The sequence below is a fragment of the Bremia lactucae genome, linkage group LG19, assembly GCF_004359215.1.
Source record: "Bremia lactucae strain SF5 linkage group LG19, whole genome shotgun sequence".
In the NCBI taxonomy this organism is placed as follows: Eukaryota; Oomycota; class Peronosporomycetes; order Peronosporales; family Peronosporaceae; genus Bremia; species Bremia lactucae.
In genome coordinates, this window is record NC_090628.1 from 1,609,896 (window position 1) to 1,629,930 (window position 20,035).

The 20,035-nt window shown below is 46.3% G+C and overlaps 3 protein-coding genes across 3 annotated transcripts; 2 read left to right on the forward strand and 1 right to left on the reverse strand.

Annotated features, from left to right (window-relative positions):
* Window positions 1-380: 380 nt before the first annotated feature.
* CCR75_003043 (uncharacterized protein) lies at window positions 381-605 on the forward strand (the record flags this gene model as incomplete). The annotated part of the gene is made up of 1 exon (XM_067961140.1): window positions 381-605. One exon carries the CDS (start codon window positions 381-383, stop codon window positions 603-605), a length of 225 nt encoding a protein of 74 aa, XP_067823686.1.
* Window positions 606-1,765: 1,160 nt separating this feature from the next.
* Window positions 1,766-6,044, forward strand: CCR75_003041 (uncharacterized protein; the record flags this gene model as incomplete). Its single annotated transcript, XM_067961138.1, has 3 exons — window positions 1,766-2,329; window positions 2,398-2,497; window positions 2,568-6,044. 3 exons carry the CDS (start codon window positions 1,766-1,768, stop codon window positions 3,464-3,466), a joined length of 1,563 nt encoding a protein of 520 aa, XP_067823688.1. The 3' UTR covers window positions 3,467-6,044.
* On the reverse strand, window positions 3,917-5,458 carry CCR75_003042 (uncharacterized protein; the record flags this gene model as incomplete). Its single annotated transcript, XM_067961139.1, has 1 exon — window positions 3,917-5,458. One exon carries the CDS (start codon window positions 5,456-5,458, stop codon window positions 3,917-3,919), a length of 1,542 nt encoding a protein of 513 aa, XP_067823685.1.
* Window positions 6,045-20,035: the final 13,991 nt, after the last annotated feature.

Sequence of the window (20,035 nt, forward strand, 5' to 3'; positions counted from 1 at the left end):
TGGACCCCCGTTTTCTTGTCGTTTGTTTGGAGGATAAGCACCGAAATGGTCGGAAACCTGTTTCAGGCTGAAGCCTCCTCGGAATCCGATGTGGTCAATAATCGGGCCAAACCCTGCGCATGTCACTAATATTGTGGTTTCTGAGAATATTCGTGAGTCTGATGCGCTTTTATATGCTGATTGGTTTCACTACTTCAAGATGTACTGGACTGATCTGGAAGGAGTTCATAGACATAGCATTTTTGGCTACGAAGACTGCATCCGCTTGCTGCGGAATACGTTTTCTGATATCGGCGTCTCTGTATTGTTTAACTCGCTAAAATATCCCAGAATTAGAAAATTTTGCAGGCGATTTATAGGGGTGTTTCGATTTCGCCACTATGATGGACGGAGTAGCCAACATACTTATATTTTCGGACAAGGCCAACGATTCTTACAACCTTCGACTGCTTCAGTGGCTTCTTTACTTCGAGGCAAACGCAAACAAGAATTCATCCAAGACCAGACAAGAGGCATACATTTCCGCCAGTTTACTAATGCTTCCTGTGCTGTCGTCCAAAAATCTAAGCCCATATAATTTGCGCGAGTTGCTTGTGGCATTTTAAGGTAATCCTGCTGTAGCAGCGGTCTCTAAGGTATTTAACGGAAATCGCGACCGGCCAAGCGTGACTTGGTTGGCTAAATGCGAATGGACGACATCGCATCGTGCAAGGTCATTTATTATTCGCTTACGGGTGTGCTGTCGACTTTTCAGTGTATTACCGTCTAGGCAACGGGTACTTCCTTTCAAAACCCTACAGAACGTGCTGCTTTGCACGTCTACGCGGTCTTGAAATTCAATTTTGACGAAGTCCCCTTATTGGAACCCCGCACACCTCATTACACTATGAGGAATTTCGGCTATAAGGCCTGCTCCTACCCAACCTGTGAAATACCTTCGGTGCGGGTTAGGAGGGCGGCCACCCTTGGTTTGTTGCTTGTCTGCTTATCAGCCTATCTTCGGCGATGTGTCATCGTACCGTTTCCGCAGGTATCGATCCACGTACCTTCCGGTCCCAGATCCAGTGCTTTACCACTCGGCCCACTGAATTCGGTCTACGCGGTTTTGACGTACAAATTGTGATTTTCGTTTATTTTCTAGTATACACTTGCAACTTTCGGCTTGAATTATCTGCTGTCAGCTAATTTTACTTTCAATTGTGCTGCTGTTTTAAATCGATGTTTGACTCAACTTTTTGTAGCTTCTAGACTATAAATTGGCTAGCTGACGTGCATGTTCAGATAAATTGAACACCAATACAGAAACTCCACTTCTGTAGACGAATGTTAGGGAGCCAGTATAGCCACACACCCCTTTTGGTATTTCGACCCCCTCCCCGTCTGTATTGAATAAAAACGTCATATAAAATACTTTTACTGTATGGGTCATCCCACTGCATCCAAAAATGTAATTTAGGGGGTACCAAAGTCCAATAGGGGATCTAAAGACGACTCGAAAGGATTAATTGTTAATTTTGCGATATGGCGGAATAATGAAAATGTTTTATGTTGTCTTTTTCAATCTGTAGTTTTTGTTTAATTAAAACAAACAGACGGGTGTGGCAATACCAAAAGGGGTGTGTGCCTATACTGGTTCCCGAATGTTAATTTGAAGCTGTTTACACAAGTGTTTCAGAGAGACAAAAAGTATCAGGTTTGAAGAATAGATCAGCTTTAAAAGGGTCGGCGATGCAGAGTTAAAAGTCGCAAAGTTTATCAAGCCAAGATGAATATTCAGAAGCGAAATAATAGCTTTAGTGACGACTTGAAGCTCGATGGAAAGCTGCCCGAAAAGAATGAGGAGGTCAAGAGTAGCCATGAGCTTGATATTGCGACATCCTTAAAGAATGAGGTCGAGCGACGGGAAACGCTGCGAACTTTGCGTCTGGCCTTTGTTGGAAACGTGGACAGTGGGAAGTCGAGTCTCATTGGCACGCTTATTAAAGGGGATTTAGATGATGGCCGAGGCCTTTCTCGCCAAGCAATTTTCCGCCACAAGCACGAAGTTGAGTCAGGGCGCACGAGTAGTGTGGCGACGGCCTACTTGGGCTTTGATGAACATGGGGAACAGATCCTTTCCAAGCGTTCGGGCAAACTCATCCCTTGGGGGGAGCTTGCTAAGATCGCGCACAAGCGAATTCAGCTCATTGATCTGGCCGGCCATGAGAAATATCTTAAAACGACCGTGTTTGGGCTCACAGGTATGCAGCCAGATGTGGTTGTGGTCGTGGTGGGGGCGAACATGGGCGTCAAGAGGATGACAAAGGAGCATCTTGCCATTGCTGTCGCAGTAGGTTTAATCGTGTTTAATGCTTGTAACAGCGGGGACCCAAGCGATTGATTGTGGTTTCATGACAGTTAGAAATTCCGATTGTTGTCGCATTAACAAAAATTGACATTGCGCCGAAGAATGTCGCGAAAGAGACGTTGGCAACTGTTCGGCAGATTCTACGACGCTGTACGTTTCCGTTTTGCCTGTTTGTAGTGGATATTTGTGACTGTAGCTTGCGTGCTGATGGTGATGCTAGACGGAAAGATGGTTATGCTTGTAAAGACACCGGAGCAGGCCGTCACAGCAGCAAAAGGTATACCATCGAACCGAATCACGCCGCTTTTGCCAATTTCAAATGTCACGGGTGACGGGTTGGAAAATCTTCGCCGAATATTATTCGAGACGTCACCGTCAGCGTTATTCAAGGCGGGCATGTCAGCTTCTACGCTTGCAACGACCAAATCGATCAATCAAGAAGAGAATATTTCAGCCAAAACGGCTGAAGGTGAAAGCGAATTCAACAAACACGCCTTGCATGTCGGTGACGTAGTTGAAATGCCGATCGATGAAACGTACCAAGTACCGGGGGTGGGATTTATCATGGCCGGGACTCTATTGACGGGAAGCTTTAAGGTCAACGATGCGCTTCAAATCGGACCCGACTACAATGGACATTTTCACAGAATCACCGTGCGCTCGATGGAGGCGATGTACATGCCGCTGAAGGAACTAGTTCCTGGGCAAACTGCAGCCTTAGCCGTCCGCTCTGTTAACAAGAAGTTTGTGCTTAATCGATCAACTTTTCGGAAAGGGATGATTTTGCTCAGCCCCGAGATTAAGACCGACGACTACGTGTCGCGCGTGTTTGAGGCTCGTGTGGTGATTCTACACCACCAAACTACCGTCACTGTTGGCTACCAGCCGATGCTTAATTGCCGGACAATTCGACAGACTGCCGAAATCATCTCGATCGAATCGACCCACGATGTCATTCGCACCGGGGACAAAGCACTCGTGCGATTTCAATTCATTCATTCACCGGAATTTCTAAAAAAAGGCATGCGCTTTGTTTTTCGAGACGGCCAAGCAAAAGGAATTGGAAAAGTCGTTCGTATCATTCACACCGCGCAGAGCGAAGCAGTAGTGAGTGGATAATTAGTACGAACACGAATGGGGGAAATTTGAGGCAGTTCTATCATTCAAAAGATGACATTTTTTGTAATTATGTTAGAATCCATCGAAAGTGATTTTCTAAGTATACTTAGAAAAAAGTAATCATAGTCGAATCGACAAGACAAGATTGAAACATCGCAGAGGTCAGCAGAGCCGGAACTTCGAAAGCTATAATCTTTGACAAATTGGCATTCTACACTAAACATGAGAGCAATAACATGAAATCGCCCTGATAATTTTGGACAGCATATCTCCGGTTGGATGGATGTTGCATCTTATTATCAAGGCAGCAATTCATTTCATCGCTCATCTAAGCAAGGTGGAAAGAAACAAGTGCTTCTCTATCAGTATGCAATAAGTCGCGTTGCGAACGATCTTCATCTACGGAACTCGATGTCGAGGAAAGCAAGAGCGCAATTGCCTACACCAGCCTTACTTGATCGACTTGTCTACAACAGGCTTTGCCTCTATTGCAGCCACCGCTTCACGAAGTGCCTCAAATTCTTCCTTTGCGAAGTCCAAAAATTGTTTGGCATCGACACCAACGCACGGGTCTACAAGAGCATTCAGACCGAGCTCATCGCCCATTGAAAGGATGGCCACCCCGAGGTTCACATAAGGTGGAGGGGGAACAAAGCCGTAGAAGCCCGACACTTGCTTCTTGCAAAGGCTCATTACCACGGCGCTACTTCGCACATTAGTAGTGGCCACGGACATCCGGCTCGTAACGAAATGGACAATAATCCGCATCAGTGGCGCAGGAAGCATCGATATTAGGTGGTTTGACCAGTAGACAAAATACTTTTCCAGCGAAGATTTGGCTTCATTCATCGAGGCTGTGACGTGATGCAGACGCTGGACAGGGTTTTCTATGCCAATCGGAAGATCAATTAGAAGCGAAGAGAATCGGTTGCTAGTGTGGCGTATGACTTCTGTGCTTGTGCGCATGTCCACGGGGATAGCACAGCGCACCTTAAGCGATGGAGCCACGGATTCCCCCACAGCCAGCAAAGTTTTGCGCATGGCACCCGCCACGATAGTCAGCATCACGTCATTCACAGTGGATTGAAATAGTTTCCCTACCGCCTTGGAAGTTTCGACAGAGTAGACCATGGAGTAAGACAATCGTTTGAGCCTGCCGCCGGGGCGTTTAAAGGCTGTAGCCGGCTCATGTCGAGCAAAGAGTGCGATCGTATGGTACGTGATCACGTAGGTCGACCAGAGGCAGACATAGAAAAATATCAAAATGTCTCGAACGATCTGAGCTAGCGACTTTTTTGCCTTAAAAGTCTTTTGATTCGGTTTCGCCCCTGTGCGCTTCTCGAGCATGGCATTAGAGGCTTTACTTTGATCGCTGAGTTTTTCCATTGCCATAGCAAGCGACGCACCATCTCCAAGACAGTGGTGTACCTTCCAGCCAACACTCGTGATTCCTGCGTTGCCGGGATCGCAAATTACATGCATCTCCCACAGCGGCTTGTTAAAGTGTAGTGGCACGTTCACTAGCGCCGACTCAATGTACGACATGATCGTCTCTCCCTCTGTAATTGTGTGCTCGACCACATTTTGCTCAATGTCATACTCGGGAACCTCCACAAACTTAAAGACACCCTTAACGTAATCGCCGCGCACCACGCTGCGCCATCGCAAAAAGAAGGAATCGTGTTGTAGACGCGAACGCAAGCGCTCGACTAAGTCTGCTTTCGTCAAATTGCCATACACCGTGATGACTGTAATTGGAATCGACAAATTCGTGGGCACTTCGGTGACGAGCGTCGTGAGGCCAATGTTGCTAAGCTTGCGTGTGAGCTTACGGCTAGAATGCGTCGTGTCCTTAAGAACATTCTGACACGAGTGCGAGACCGCAGCAATGATACCCGAGAGCGCAAGAATCAGCACCGCTGCTAATATTAGCATGGGCGCATCGAGGCCATTAGGCGCTAGCCGCGTTAAAAGACCTCCTGCCGCGTCCATGGTCTGATTATACAAATGCCTGTTAAAAGAATATGCATCCAGTGCATAGTAACCGCAGCCTCGAGGAGAATCTATACGGCTGTTAGGAGTTTCAAGAAGGATTGCGGCAAAGAAACAGAGGGTATGTATTAAAACTCTTTCTAACAACACTAAATATATTTTATTCCCCAATAATGTTTGCTGTGAACACTCACGCAGATTGTGCTTCGAACAACAGGTTATGAGCCCAAGATTGTGCTTCGAACTACAATTCATGAGCCCAAGCTCGAAGACTTGGTAGAAAGATCGTGACGAAAGCACGACAAACCAAGTCGACGCAAGAAGGACGGCCCAGGAAAGAGACCGACAAGGAGTAACATCCTACTAAGTACTTGAGGTGCCGACACGTGTCATTCGTACCTAGCTTGGTCATAACGATAACCCAGCTGTATTCCCTGATGTACTGACACACATCCCGTGTAACGGGTGTATCGTTAAATAAAATTAACACTTATAGGTTAATAATTAATATATTATCTAAAAGGTAGAGAACATTTGGAGAATATTACTTTACATGGTAATATTCTAAAAGCTTATCCGTTAATAGATATACACCATTAAATCTACTTTCTCCGCGGTCCAGTCAGCGCTGAGAGAAAGACAGATAAGACTTTACTACATGCTTTGTATCAATTTATAATTAAGGTAGTATTTAATAGTTAGAAACACAAGAACTTAATTATATTAATAGAATTTTCTCTTGACCCTCTTAAAGCAAGTGTTTTAAAGAGAGTCTTCCTGCACGTACTGAAGTGACGTGAGGCACCACTCGCACTTAGGCAGTGCAGAGTGGACTTGTACTGAAGCAGTACAAGTCAGTAGTGCCCCGTTACACCTGGTAGCTTTGTAGTCCGTCCAAGGACCACAGTTCCATCATCTAACATGAACATGCTAGATTATAATGGCTATACGCATCACGTTTGCGTGATAGCTACTCCTTTCTAAGTGACATAGAAAGGAGTGCGGTCGAACGAATGAGTTCGACCGTAGGGAACGATGCCATCTCGGCCATGCTGTCCGGTTTGAACAGAGATGCCGTCCATTCAGCCATCGCCAAGTTCATACAACATGAACTTGACGAGGTGAAGGAGAAGGTAGCCTGACTTAAAAGCAAGGCTCTCAACAGGCAGAACTGTTGAGGTTACAACGGGTAAGACCCCTGTACCTGAAATGACGCACACGCGTCGTCCCGAACCTTAACGATTGACATCTCTAATGAAAGGGGAGTTGAAGAGACTACCTCTTAAGATATTTTGTCGAGTTGGACGATGCCATAAGAGCTCGTCACAACGTCGACGAGCAAATGCAAGTCGCATTTGCTCAGTCAAATTTGGCAGGTCGTGCCAAAACTTGGACACAAGGCCGTAAGTTGCGCGACCCATATGTCTTTGGGTCGCTAGAGGTTTTTAAAGCCCGGCTGAAACAGACGTTTGAACCACCAAGGGCTGAGTTCAGAGCTCGATCAGAGCTTCTGAAAGTCAAGCAAGGCAAGCGTAATGTTCACGCTTATGCCCAGCACATACGACTCTTAGCGAGTTGTATCACAAACAACCCCGTTCATGAATACACGTTGATTACGGTGTTGATGCAAGGTCTTACAGATGGTCCCGTAAAGACCCACCTATTCCGCTTGGAACTGGATATGCTTGAAGAAGCAATATCCGTTGCGGAACATGAGGACTTCAGCTTCAGACAGGCTCAAGTTAGTTCGTCATCATATCGTCCTCCAAGACGACACGAACTGGGAGGCCCAGAACCCATGGACCTCTCTTACTTCGAAAGCGAGAGACCTCGCTTTTCGAGCAATAAGCGATTGCAGAAATGCCATCGCTGCCAAAAGTTAGGACACTACGCTCATGAGTGTAGTGCCCCACGCCCAGCATCGAAAGGTACTGAACGTAATTTTGGACCGCATGCCAGAAGGACAACGGTCGCGGGTCCGACATTGTTGCGAAATCGCAACAGCGGGGCCGACCGCCAAAAAACGGTCGGGGTCAGTGATGGCGCAACGCCCTACTGATCCAACAACCTCAGGAGAATTTGCAAATCTCTTGACTAAAGTTGCTCCAGACACACAATCATTATGTGTCTCTGCACCTAAATGATGAGGTATTCCTCATCACCTTGAAAACAAAAGTGACAAATGATTTGTTACTTAAAGCCCTAGTGGACTATGGAGCGTCGAATAACTTTTTACGTCGCCAGTCGCTAGAGGGTCGCAGGCTCAAATATGTTGATCGCGACATCCCTCCAACGAGGATGACGGTGCGTTTAGCGACAGGCGCATCGATAACAGTAATGAAACGCGTAGTGAAATTTCACGACACGTTAAAAGATTCACAGTACGATGAAATCATCATTGTACTGGATCAAATGACAAATTTAATGTCATCCTAGGTTTACCTTGGCTCAGTAAATATGAGCCAAAAATCAGCTGACAGCATCGATCCGTAAAGATGCCTGCCACTTGTTCATCAGATGACCATCTGCTGAACGTCTTGGAGCGTCCACAAGCGTGTGGATGTACTACGAGTGAGTGCGATGACATCACTTGTAGTACGGTCGTTAGTGCGACTGCACAAGATCATAGTTTGATTACTAATCACCCTATGGAGTCAGCTGCCGATGGCTGTGCGAATGCATAGGAAGCGCTGAAGGTCCACCACGATAGCGCAATCACAGTCGGAAGACGTTGAGGGAATAAGTCCCCACGTACCTGAGGAAAAATCTCCTCAAATAGTTAGCGCTTAAGTGACTAGACTTCAGCATCCCGAGGGATTGATCCCTCGGCAGTCTGTGGATAATTCCCAGGAAGAAACCGACACATTAAACGTCTTGAATAATGACGGATCAAAAGTGGGCGCTTATACTTTTGATCTGTATGCGCCGCCGAAGTTAACTTCGGAGACAACTCAATTACCAACCCTAGAATCCAAGCGGTTCTTTAGAGATCGGCATAGTGGAAGAATCAAGCGTACTCGTCGCAGAGAACGAATACGTAACCTATATTCGGTCAGCGTTAATTTTTGCAGAGAACGAACGGGTTCTCAGCAGCTCATCGATGGTCGAAAGTGTCCTCGATGTGAAGTCTTGGATTGAGATTGAGAGATTTACTACTCAATCCTGGGAGTCGCTTAAGACAAATCTTTTTACAAAAAATTAATTGATTCAAGGATGAATCCCCTGAAGTAGTTCCATGCGAGTTGCCTAAGAATAAAGGCACTCGACATGAGACAGAGCTTAAACCGGGCTCGAAGTATCGTGTCATGAAGCAGTGGCAGTGGCCACTGCCTCGTGAACAAGTATTTGCAATCGATAATTTTCTTATCGATCGATTAAAAGCGGGCCTACCCACATAGCTGTCCGACCAACTGTGTGCGGAAGGCCATAGGAGGGTGGCAGATAGTGCACGCATTCAATAAACTGAATGCTGCAACGGTACCAACTCAAACGCCGATACCTAGAAAATACTTAAGCAAAGATGTTATGTCTATGAGTACCATCTTTTCGTCTATGGACCTGATGGATGGATTTTGTCAGATCCTAATGCGTCAACGGGACATCCCGTACACAGCAGTGAGCACCCCCAGCGGGTTGCTCTGGGAATGGCTAGTAATGCCACAGGGGCTTAGTAACGCCCCTGCAACATTTAACAGTGCGTACCGAATCTGTTGAGTCTGGTGCAAGAATTCGCACCGAATTATTTTGACGATGTGTTCGTCCATAGCTGGGTCATGAACGGAAAGACGGACGTGGAAGATCATTAAATTCACGTTCGCCGTACGCGAAAGCATAAGTTGTATGCAAATTTCAAGAGGTGTATATTCGCTGCAAGCGAAATATCACTTCTTGGGTGCATCGTCGGTAAACACGGCGTGCGCCCTGATCCCGAAAAGATCAAGGCAATTACAGACTGGACAGTTCCAGTCGATGTCAAGGACTTAGAAGGCTCTTTGGATTAGCAGCGTACTTGCACGAGTACTCCCGCAATTATGCAGAGATGACTGTTCATCTCTCTCCAGTACTCTCGCAATTATGCCGAGATGACTGTTCATCTCTCTCGTCTCTTGAAAAAATTGGAGAAACGGTTATGGAACTCTGATTGTCAGCGTTCTTTGAAGGTAGCATGCAAAACTTGATGCAATCGCCCATCTTGGCGATTTAGATCAAGACAGACCATTTTATGTGGTCTATGACGCCAGCGATTTCGCAATCGGCTGAGCGTTAATGCAATACGATACAGACGGCGTGGAGGGCGTCGTCTTTTACCAATCGCGTCAGCTGCAACCAGATGAACGCAATTACCCAGTGCATGACAAGGAACTCCTTGCCATGAACTATGCATTGGCTAAATTTAGGGTCTATCTCCTCGGAGATAGATCGTTCATCGTATATACGGACCATGCGTCATTACGCACGGCCGTAGACAGCCCACACCTCTCGCAAAGAAGGCGATATGGCTATCCTTTTTCGCGGAGATATAATTTCTCCGTGGAAGATAATCCAAGACGACTTAATGTCGTCGCTGCTGCGCTATCACGCCATCCCGATTTCGAGTAAGCAGTGTACTCCAACAGTGAAAATAATCTTCCTGTTGCGACACTCATTTCAAGTGTCCGTCATTAACCTTATTTGATGACATAAAGAAAGCCTACGCAGAAGACAAGAACCTTCTTCGTTTAATGGATCATCTAATGAATCCATCCGATAAATCTTTTAAAGAAAATCCGGCTCTATATCGATCGTCATCCGATCGATACACAATACGCAAGGCTTATTGCTTTACACAGCCGTTGCCGGCGACACTCCATGTGTCGTCGTCCCAACTCACAATGATTTGCGCTTGCGCATCATGTATGAGTGTCACGATGCACCAACAAGTGGGCATCGGGGACGTGAGAAGACTTATCTTACAGTAAGTTGCGAGTTTTACTGACCCCGTCAGTATCAGCTCGTGCGCAAGTACATTCGTGCTTGCGAAGTATTTCAACGGGTGAAGCCTAGCCCTTCATCCCGTGCACCTCTCCAACCTCTATCACTTCCGGCAGAATGTTGGCAGTCCGTATTTACAGACTTCGTCTTCGGATTCCCAAAGACGATCACATAACTATGGAATCCTTGTTTTTGTAGACAGATTCAGCAAGATGGTACATCTTGCTGCAGTACCAGAGTCGATTACGGCTCCGGGTTGTGCCCGTGTCTTTATCGACACGGTATTTTTTTTTCAAACACCACGTGTTACACCGTGGACTGGTTTCGAATAGAGATCCACGGTTTACGGCGGAGTTTTGGCAATCCGTGTTCCGAACTCTCGGAATACGGCTGACTATGTCAACATCTGATCATCCAGAGGCATATGGTCAGACGGAGCGCGTAAATCGCGTCCTCGAAGAGATACTTCGGGGTTACGTCCAATCGTATCCGAATTGGAGGGAGTTATTACCGACGGTCGAATTTGCCACTAATTATTCGGTGCATGCGTCTACAACGCATACACCGTTCTTCGTGAATGGCTTATGCCATCCACGCATACCCACCCAATTAGAGGGATCCTTTAGTTTAAGAGGGGGTGTGGACTCGCACGAGCAAAACCATTTCTGGCTCATGCTCATCACGCATCGAAGTTACAAACGACGCGAATGATGTCGATGTCGAAGCAATCGACAATGAAGATGAGAAAAATCCCATGTCAGTGCGCACAAAGCGCACTGAAAAAGACAAATCAAATGAGTCAGCAGAGGAATTCTGCTGGCTCGAGAATCAGTGATCCGTTTCGCACAGGAATCCATTGCTAACGCAGTTGACCGGCAGAATCGGAACACATACAAACATGGAAGAGCAAATATTCTTTCATTTAAAATTAATGATCTAGATCTTTTGTCTAGTAAACTTACCTAAGCATGTAGTCACATGTGTAGGTAGTAGAGAACTTCTACCCATGTTCATTGATTTTTATCGTGTACTGCATCGCAGAGGCAATGCGTACACAATAGAATTGCCAAGTAGGATGCGAACGCATCCTCCGTTTACGTTAGCCGGCTCCGCCCGTACCAGTAGTAAGCGGTCTCTTCCAAGGACGGATCTGACCACCCTTTTCTAGAATCCCTAAGAGATTCTTGTGGTCACAAACCAGATTCTCATGTTTAATGTGGAGATTCTCATGCCGGGTCCGAAGATCCTTGAAGCCGCAAGAAGCGGAAGACAGCTCATCACGAAGAGCGTGATATTTCCGTTCGTACTCCTAAATAGAGTACGCACTCTTGGACCGGTCTTCCAACCGTTCGATGTGGTGAGCCTGCCCCGTCAGCTCTAACAAGCAACGCTTACCGCGCTCGTCATCATGTCCCACCTCCAAATCATGGAGAAAGTAATCGAGTTTATCGATTTTCGACTCTATACATTTCCGTCCTCCGCCACAACAATTGGTGGATTCCCTTGGTGGTCAACGTTTCCTTGTGCAACGTCTTAAAAACCACCGTGATATGAAGCGGCAGCGAACGAGTTATCCACCTTCACACGACAGCTGGGAGCCTCGTTCCCAGCTGGTTGTTGACGTTGAGGGCCTCGTTGTTGTCGTTGAGGGCCTCGTATGTCAGCATGATGAGACCCAACCGATGAATCAGAAGGTCCATCGGAATACACGCGCACCTGGCGCTTCTAAATCGATTGCAAAACGTCAATCGCATCGCGCATCTCGATAGAGATGCGAGCCCTTATCCTGGGCGAAGAAAGGGAATAGACATCCCCTTTTACTCGCTTCAGGTTGTAAACACAACACGGACAGGGATTACTCCGCGTGAGGCATCGAAGCCCAGCCTCACGTGACAACCGATGCAATTTATACCTTGCACCGGTTAGAGTTCGTTTCTCAAACTTGACGCGAATAGCGTTAAGTCTTTGAAGCCAGGCTTCGCGTCCAATGTCTTTGACATTGCGAATGAACGCGCTCCTGGCTTGCATAAGCGAGACTTTATCTCGCTTGTTGTTGCCACTGTACCATCGATGCTTAAGAAAGCATAGAGATAAAAATCTTCCTCAGCGCGAAAGTTTTTCGCGCTGGGATCAAGGCCATGTAGCTTTGTCGCAAATTAATAAGGGATATTTATTGTAAGGAATAGTCTCTCCAGACAAGCAATTGCTTAGCTGTCAGGCAAAAGCCACGGTTTCTTCTCAGGGGCAAGACGAGACATTTTAGTATGTACGACCCCCTGAGTGGTACCCACTGAAGCAGGGGTACCACAAGAACTTTTATTACGATAGCTTACGCCATCGCCATCACCACGCACACAAATACGTGCGGGTGACGGCACAGGAGACGATGCTGGCGATGAGGAATCATCCTCATCGTCGGAACCAATCATGCTGTACCGAATGCTACCCGCCCGTCCACCCGAATGAGCTCTCTCATTCGAAGGCTCATAGTCAGCCGCCTGACGATGATCAGGCGTCTGTTGTGTTCTCCCCGAGTCGGCCATTTCGTCCGACTCGCATTCGTAGTCGACCTCCAAAGGTCGCATTCACGTGGTGTATCACCACGTGCACCCGCATCATTATGAGTTGAGGGAGAAGATGACACTACGGCAGACGTTCTGTCTGCCGCAAGAGACAATAATGCGTCCTGCGGCTGTATGAACCGCAGCCGAAGGCACCGCACTACTCGCATACCGCATGGACTTGTTAACCATGCGAAAGAATTTAGAATGATGGTTCTGACCAATCAACATCGGTTTGAACTACTCTACCTAATAACAGTCAGAGTGATTGTCGGTTAATGGTGTGGTGATGTAACGGGATGTATCGTTACATGAAATTACACTTAAAGATTGCTAATTAATATATTATCTAAAAGGTATATAATACTTGGAGGATATTACCTTACATGGTAATATTCTAAAAGCTTATTCATTGGTAGATATAGACCATTATATCTACTTTCTCCGCGGTCCAGTCAGCGCTGGACGCGCGAAAAGAGAAAGACAGATAAGACTTTATTACATGCTTTATAATAGTTTATATTTAAGTTAGTATTAAGTCAATAAAAATAAAAGAACTTAATTATATTAATACATTTTGTTCTAACCCTCGTATAAGCAAGTATATTAAAGAGAGTCTTCCTCTGCAAGTACTAGTGTACGTCAAGTGACGTGAGGCACCACTCGCACTGAGGCAGTGCGAAGTGGACTTGTACTGAAGCAGTACAAGTCTAGTGCCTCGTTATATCCCGACTGTAATGAGGCACACATCGGTTGGAGAATCGTTGTTGTGGTACATTTACTTTATGCGTAAAATACCCTTTTATCCTATTCTGAAATAGTTAATTACTTAAACCCCATTTATTATGGGTAACAAATGTGGTCGCCGCCAGATATAAATCTGGCGACCGAAATCTATTTTTAAATAAGCTAAGTTAAGGTTTTAAATTAGATATTTTAATAAAGGTGCAGTCACCCTTTTGATCTTAAAGCGTTAAGTGCCATCCTAACGCTTGGGCAATGATCTGTTAGAGATAGAAGCCTAAGGTACATCCTCTTGGGCACGAGTTACCACTTGATTCTCCGAACCCCTGAATTCCTTGAACTAGGATTATTGAAGCTATAATAGCTTGAACGACTCCCTGAGTTATTTAACCCATTAGTTTAATAAAAATAAGCGACTCTCTGAGTCTGAAAGTCTTCCTCTGACTTTAGGAGCGAAGTAGCTCCGCTACACCTGGTAGCTCTCGTAGTCAATCTACGCCAGAGTCCTTACAAAACTAAACCCTCACGAATATGGAAGAGGTTTTAGAAGCGCAACGCGCGGCTTATGACAAGCTCAAAACTTTATTTGTGCTTGAACACGTGGAATTCATTATCTCCCAGGGACAGAGGTCCTGCATGCTAGGCTTGAAGCCTTCATGCGATACGAAGCCTGCCTGATCAATCAGGTACAGGACCACTTAGCGGCATCTATGCCAACCCTGTACATCTCTGTACCTGACTTAAAGCCGAGGGCTCGCTCTCTAGCTGTGAATGTGAAGACATTGAGGGAAAAAAAGAGAGAAAATCTCCCTTTTTGGATTAAGCTGATGGAAATGTCCATTGATTCCACCTTCTGCTTAATAGAACGGCAAAAAGTGGCTATGGCCATTTCCAAACTTGGAGGTAGAGCCATGGAGTGGACACTATTGTGCAGTACGTCCATAAACGACGCTTTTCCCTCATGGGATTCGCTGAACAGGAGATGACTAGCATGTTTGCACCACCTGATCAGGCTTCTCGCATGCGAGCACGGCTCCTGGCGACTACACAGGGTAAACCCTAGAGGACTTTGTCCAGGAGCTGAGAACTCTCATTGCATCTATGCATCAAGACCCGGTGCAAGAAGCAATTGTCGTAACAATCTTTTCAATGAGGGCGTTGCCCGAAAGGAATTATTCTGATCTCATCCTGCTACTTTCGAAGAGGCAGTTGCCAAAGCGCTACGCGCTGAGCTCAACTTCAAGTCTGCTCGCGTAAGCACGCCTGTTTACCGAACAAGCTCTTCGAGCACATGGGTTGCGTCTAATAGACCAGAACTCATGGATCTAAGCCTCGCTGAGGAAGGAGAAGAGGCACTTCAAGCTGTGGAACAGCATAAGACCAACCGTAGATGTTATATGTTCGGAAGCACGAAATATTTACTTCCGGCCTGCTCACCTACAAAATTCGCGTAAAGCTCGAAAGAGCTCCAACTCCGACCTATACCAGAGATCTGATGCGGTGCGGAAAAAGGTCGATACCCAGTAGGTGCGGGACGCCCTACTGGGGAAAACCCAGGCTCTGTTGAACCTCTAGGAGGTGAAACTAAACACAAACTAGCCCCTATTCGCTCGGCGCTTAATGGCACGGGGCGAGAGTACAAGCCTCGCTCAAGCGACTGTAAAAGGCTTTGATAAGCCGTGGTCAATTTTAATTGACTTAGGAGCGCCTTGCAATTACGCTCGACGCCTTCCGTTGAAGGAAGTCAACAACTCGTTGAGGCCCTTAAAGCGCATGAAGGTGATAAAATCATTGTTCGCTTAGCGACTCACTGTGTCTAAAGTTCCATTGAAGTTAGGTTTAAAGTTTCTGGACTTTGACAGTACGGAACGCTGTCTCGTCCTTGTTTTGGATTCGAGATATGATATCATTCTTGGTATTGCTTAGATAGAACACCATTAGCCATGGATTGATTGGAGGTCTTAGACCTTAGGCGCTACGCGCAATGTTCCTGGCAAAGCTTTGGAGATTCATGAGTCCACCTTTTCTATGCAACAAAAGCGCTATTGGTGCGGATCATTGAATGAGTCGGTCAGTGTTTTAGACATTGGAATGTCTGAGTTAATAAAGCCCAATGTTAAAAACAATAATTCTGAGTCCGACTTAGCAGAAATAAGTGAAACGGCACGTACTCCGTCGAGTGACACTCGTTGTAATAACGATTCACTGAATGCTGAAAGCATTGTAGGCCTAAGGACGAATGATCAAGGGTGCAATATCCCTGAGATACGTGGAGTGGCACGTCTAAGTCCACCGAATGTGCTCGGCCGAGGTGGTACCATGCTAAGTGTCAATAGTGACACTATTGGCGGTTCGCCAGGGCATTTTGGGTCAAACCCTTCGAATGCACGTGAAGCGACAGCGTAATAGTTCGCTGGATAAGGAAGTTAAGTTACCTAACTCCTTGTCGGATGTCAAATTAGACACCATGTCTGGTATAAAACCAATAAAGGCTGGAAAATTTGAAGACGTGAATGTCCCAGCCTCTAAGAGGCGTGTTGTCTCCATTTCAAGACAGGAGAGACACGAAACGTTTATACTCTCACAAAGTGACACGAGTGAGCAAATACACACGCTTGTAAACGGTGTAACCGGTAACACTGAGGGGGGGTTAGCCTCGCGGTAATCCCTTCGTTACATGCTCTTTTAGAGATAGACGAAACGTCTATTCATGAGTGCGGCGGAGCCTTGAAGGCTGGCGACTTATCTGAGATGGTGGCCATTCGACCAACAATTGAGTAAACTCATCGTCACTTCTGGACGAAGCTGTCCTGGATGACACAAAAGCTGCACTTAGTGCGCGAAATGGGTCATCGATCCTTAAAGATCCTACGAATCCCTTTTATTCCTTGATTAAGGAATTCCAAGATGTGGTATGTAATAATCCACCATCTACTTTACCGCCGGATAGAGGTGTTCGTCATGAAATTGACTTGGTTCCGGGAACCAAATACTTTGTCACACGACAATGGCTTTATCAAGGGAGCAGTGTGACGTCATTGACAATTTCTTCCGCGCTAAGCCCGAGACTGGAATGATACGAGAGAGCAAATCTCCTCATTCGACACCAATATTTTGTGTCAAAAAGCTAAATGATAAATGGCGCATTGTACATGCTTATAATAAGCTTAACGCTGTGAGTGGTTAATTATGCCACAAGGGCTATCCAACGCCCGGCAACAGTTAATCGTCTAGTGACGCAACTTTTTCGCCCTCATCGATGTTTTGCTCAGACTTATTTCGATGACATTTTTGTTCATAGTCGTGCGGAGCAGGGTCGGTCGAATATGGAAAACCATTTAGACCATTTGCGAGCAATGCTCGAGTGTATGCGCACAAATAAATTGTATGCCAATGCATCTAAATGCATTTTTTAGCGCAGACGAAATTCCTTTTTTGGGATGCTTTATTGAAAAGCGAGGCCTTAAAGCGGAACCCGCTAGGTAAAAGCCATAGTAAATTGGCCGGTTCCTAAAAACCAATTTGCGTAAGTGGTCGGGTCTCGCCAATTATTTAGAAAAATATAGCGAAAATTACGCTGATATGGCTACGCCATTATCTAATCTCCTAACGATACAGATTGGTGCTGGGCTAGCACCAAACATAATGTTTTGCGAGCAGTTAAGAATAGTCGTATCCATGCCCCGATTCTGGCACTGCCAAACCCAAATCGGCCTTTCGGTGTCGTCTGTGACGATTCGGATTTCGCCATTGGCAGTGCTCTGTTAAAAACAATGTTGATAGGCGTGAACGTGTTATTGCGTTTGAGTCTAGACAGCTTAAAGCTGCGATAAAAAAACTACCCAGTTCATGACAAAGAGTCATTGCTATGAAGTATGCTCTGGTCAAATTCAGAATTCATCTGCTCGACTCTAAGCCGTTGTGATATTTACAGATCAAGCGTCATTACGTACGGCGACTAAGTCGCCTCATCTCTCACAGAGAATGGCCCGATGGCTATCCTTTTTCGCGAAATACAACTTCGAGGTGAAGTATAAGCCCGGCAAGCAGAATGCTTTGGCCGATGCGTTATCACGCAGGCCGGATTATGAGCTCTCGCATTTAACGACTATCTTTTCGCCTATTCCTGAATTACTCCGTTCGGCTTACGCCAAGGATGAACAGTGTGTCGCTCTGCTATGAGCTCTACAGAACTCTGACACAGGTATTAATTTGCCGGCACGTTTGCGTGCAAGGTTACATCGATTTTCTATCGATAACGACCTGTTGCTTTATTGTACAGACACCGCGGACCCTCCGCGTGTCGTTGTTTCTCATGATAAGGATTTAAAGTAGCGAATCCTCTTTGAGGTACACGATACCGTCCTTGGTGGTCATCTCGGTAGAGAAATGACCTACAGCTCTGTAAGCCATAATTATTGGCGGCCCAACATAAATATTTATGGATTTTTTCTGATAAAATCATTACCTTTCTAAATGGGTCAGCACACATGTTCGCACATGCGAAACTTGCCAACGTGTTAAACCCTCGGCGCAAGGTGCTGCACCACTGGCGAGCCTTCCCGTACCCATAGGTTGTTGGAAGTTCATTAGTATGGGTTTTGGGTTCGGTTTACCGAAAGATTCAGCCGGAATCGCCGGCATAGTGGCCTTTGTTGACCGATTGAGCAGAATGGCTCACTTAGCGGCCGTGCCGGATTCCATTGATGGTAAAGTACAGAAGACTGTTTATTGATCGCGTGTTTCGACAACATGGTTTGCCAGTGACAATTGTCTCTAATCTGGACCCCCGTTTCACGGGTTAATTCTGGTAATCAATTTTCCGAGTGCTTGGCACCAGATTGGATATGACAACTGCGGACCATCTGCGGAGTGAAGGTCAAACTGAACATGTCAATCGCTTCATTAAAGACGCTTTACGCAGTGTGTGGGTCCAGCACCAAAGCGCTGGAGCTCAATGCAGTGGTGGATTTTGCATTAAAGAGCGCTGTTCATGCGTTCTATGTCAACGGTCTCACCCACTCACGCCTTCCTTAATGATACCACTGCATGGTTTAGGGCTTGGTGGGGGAGAATTAGCCGATAGGCTTGCTAATATCAGCCCTGTAACCGTTTGAAACAAGTAAGCGACTTTCTCGCGACGCGATTTAGTGTATTAAGACATGTAAGGGATACGATAGCTGATAGCCAAGACAAGCAAATGAACAAGCAGATGCTAAGGGCAGAAGCTGTATTAATTCTTATATGAGCGGACACCGAGTTTTACGAAGCGCTAAAAATCTACCTATAGAGTTGGTTTCCGCGGGCTTCAAGACCATATTGCGCTCGCGCTTTATTGGACCATTTACGGTCGTGGCGAGAAAGGGTCTACCTTATACGCTAGACCTTCCTGACAAGCTGCTCACACACCCAGGGTTCTACGTTGGCTTGCTTAAGTCCAATCGGGACCATTGCCGCGTGGACTTGAACACGCTTGCGCCGATACAGACGGTCGTGCCGCAGATTGCTGCATCCTCACCAACATGTCCAGCTGGCCCTTTGAACGAAGTTGATGACGGTCCAGCGTCGAAAGCCGGTTAGAAACCGCCTCAAAAAAGCTCTCAACCCGAGCAAACTCTGACGAAAAAGTTGCACCTCGTGCTCTAAATCATCAAATGCTTCCGTCGAGATTGCGGCCCCCTCCCGCGCTGCTTAATGCGCGAGGGAACTTATAGTTTCATGTGAAGAAACTTTATTAGCGACGTCGTAGGAGTACCAGTATCAGGTAAAGTGGCTGGGGTAACGCTCTTCTGAAAACTCTTGAAAGTTCGAGGTACCTCTTCGGCACGATTGCCCGTAAGCCGTTGACGTTTTTGAGCGCCAAGCTCAGGGTCAACTCGCATCAAGCGACGCTTCCCACCACTAGACGTGGGATTAGATATTTCTATAGCCTCAGTGCGGCTTCGATTCATGGTTGCACGTTCAACCGAAGCACTGAAATATTGGCTAGACCTTTCTTCCTTTTATGGCATAAATGCCGAACGTAACTGGCGTTTGGCATTAAGCTTAGCGAAATCGAAGCGAAGCTTCCGTTGCAAACAAACATCAGCCACATCGGCAGACTCTCCGATATTTTAAATACTGCGGAGGCGGCAGGTCCGATGACCCAGTTCTCAAATGAGACTTCGTTATCACTCCTTGTTTTGTTTGGAAACAAAACGATCGGAATCTATTTCAGGGAGGTCACCGCAGCCCACGGGCTTGATCACGTAAACGCGTCAGATACTGGCTTCGCGTCATTACCTCTGGCGTAAGGTATTGC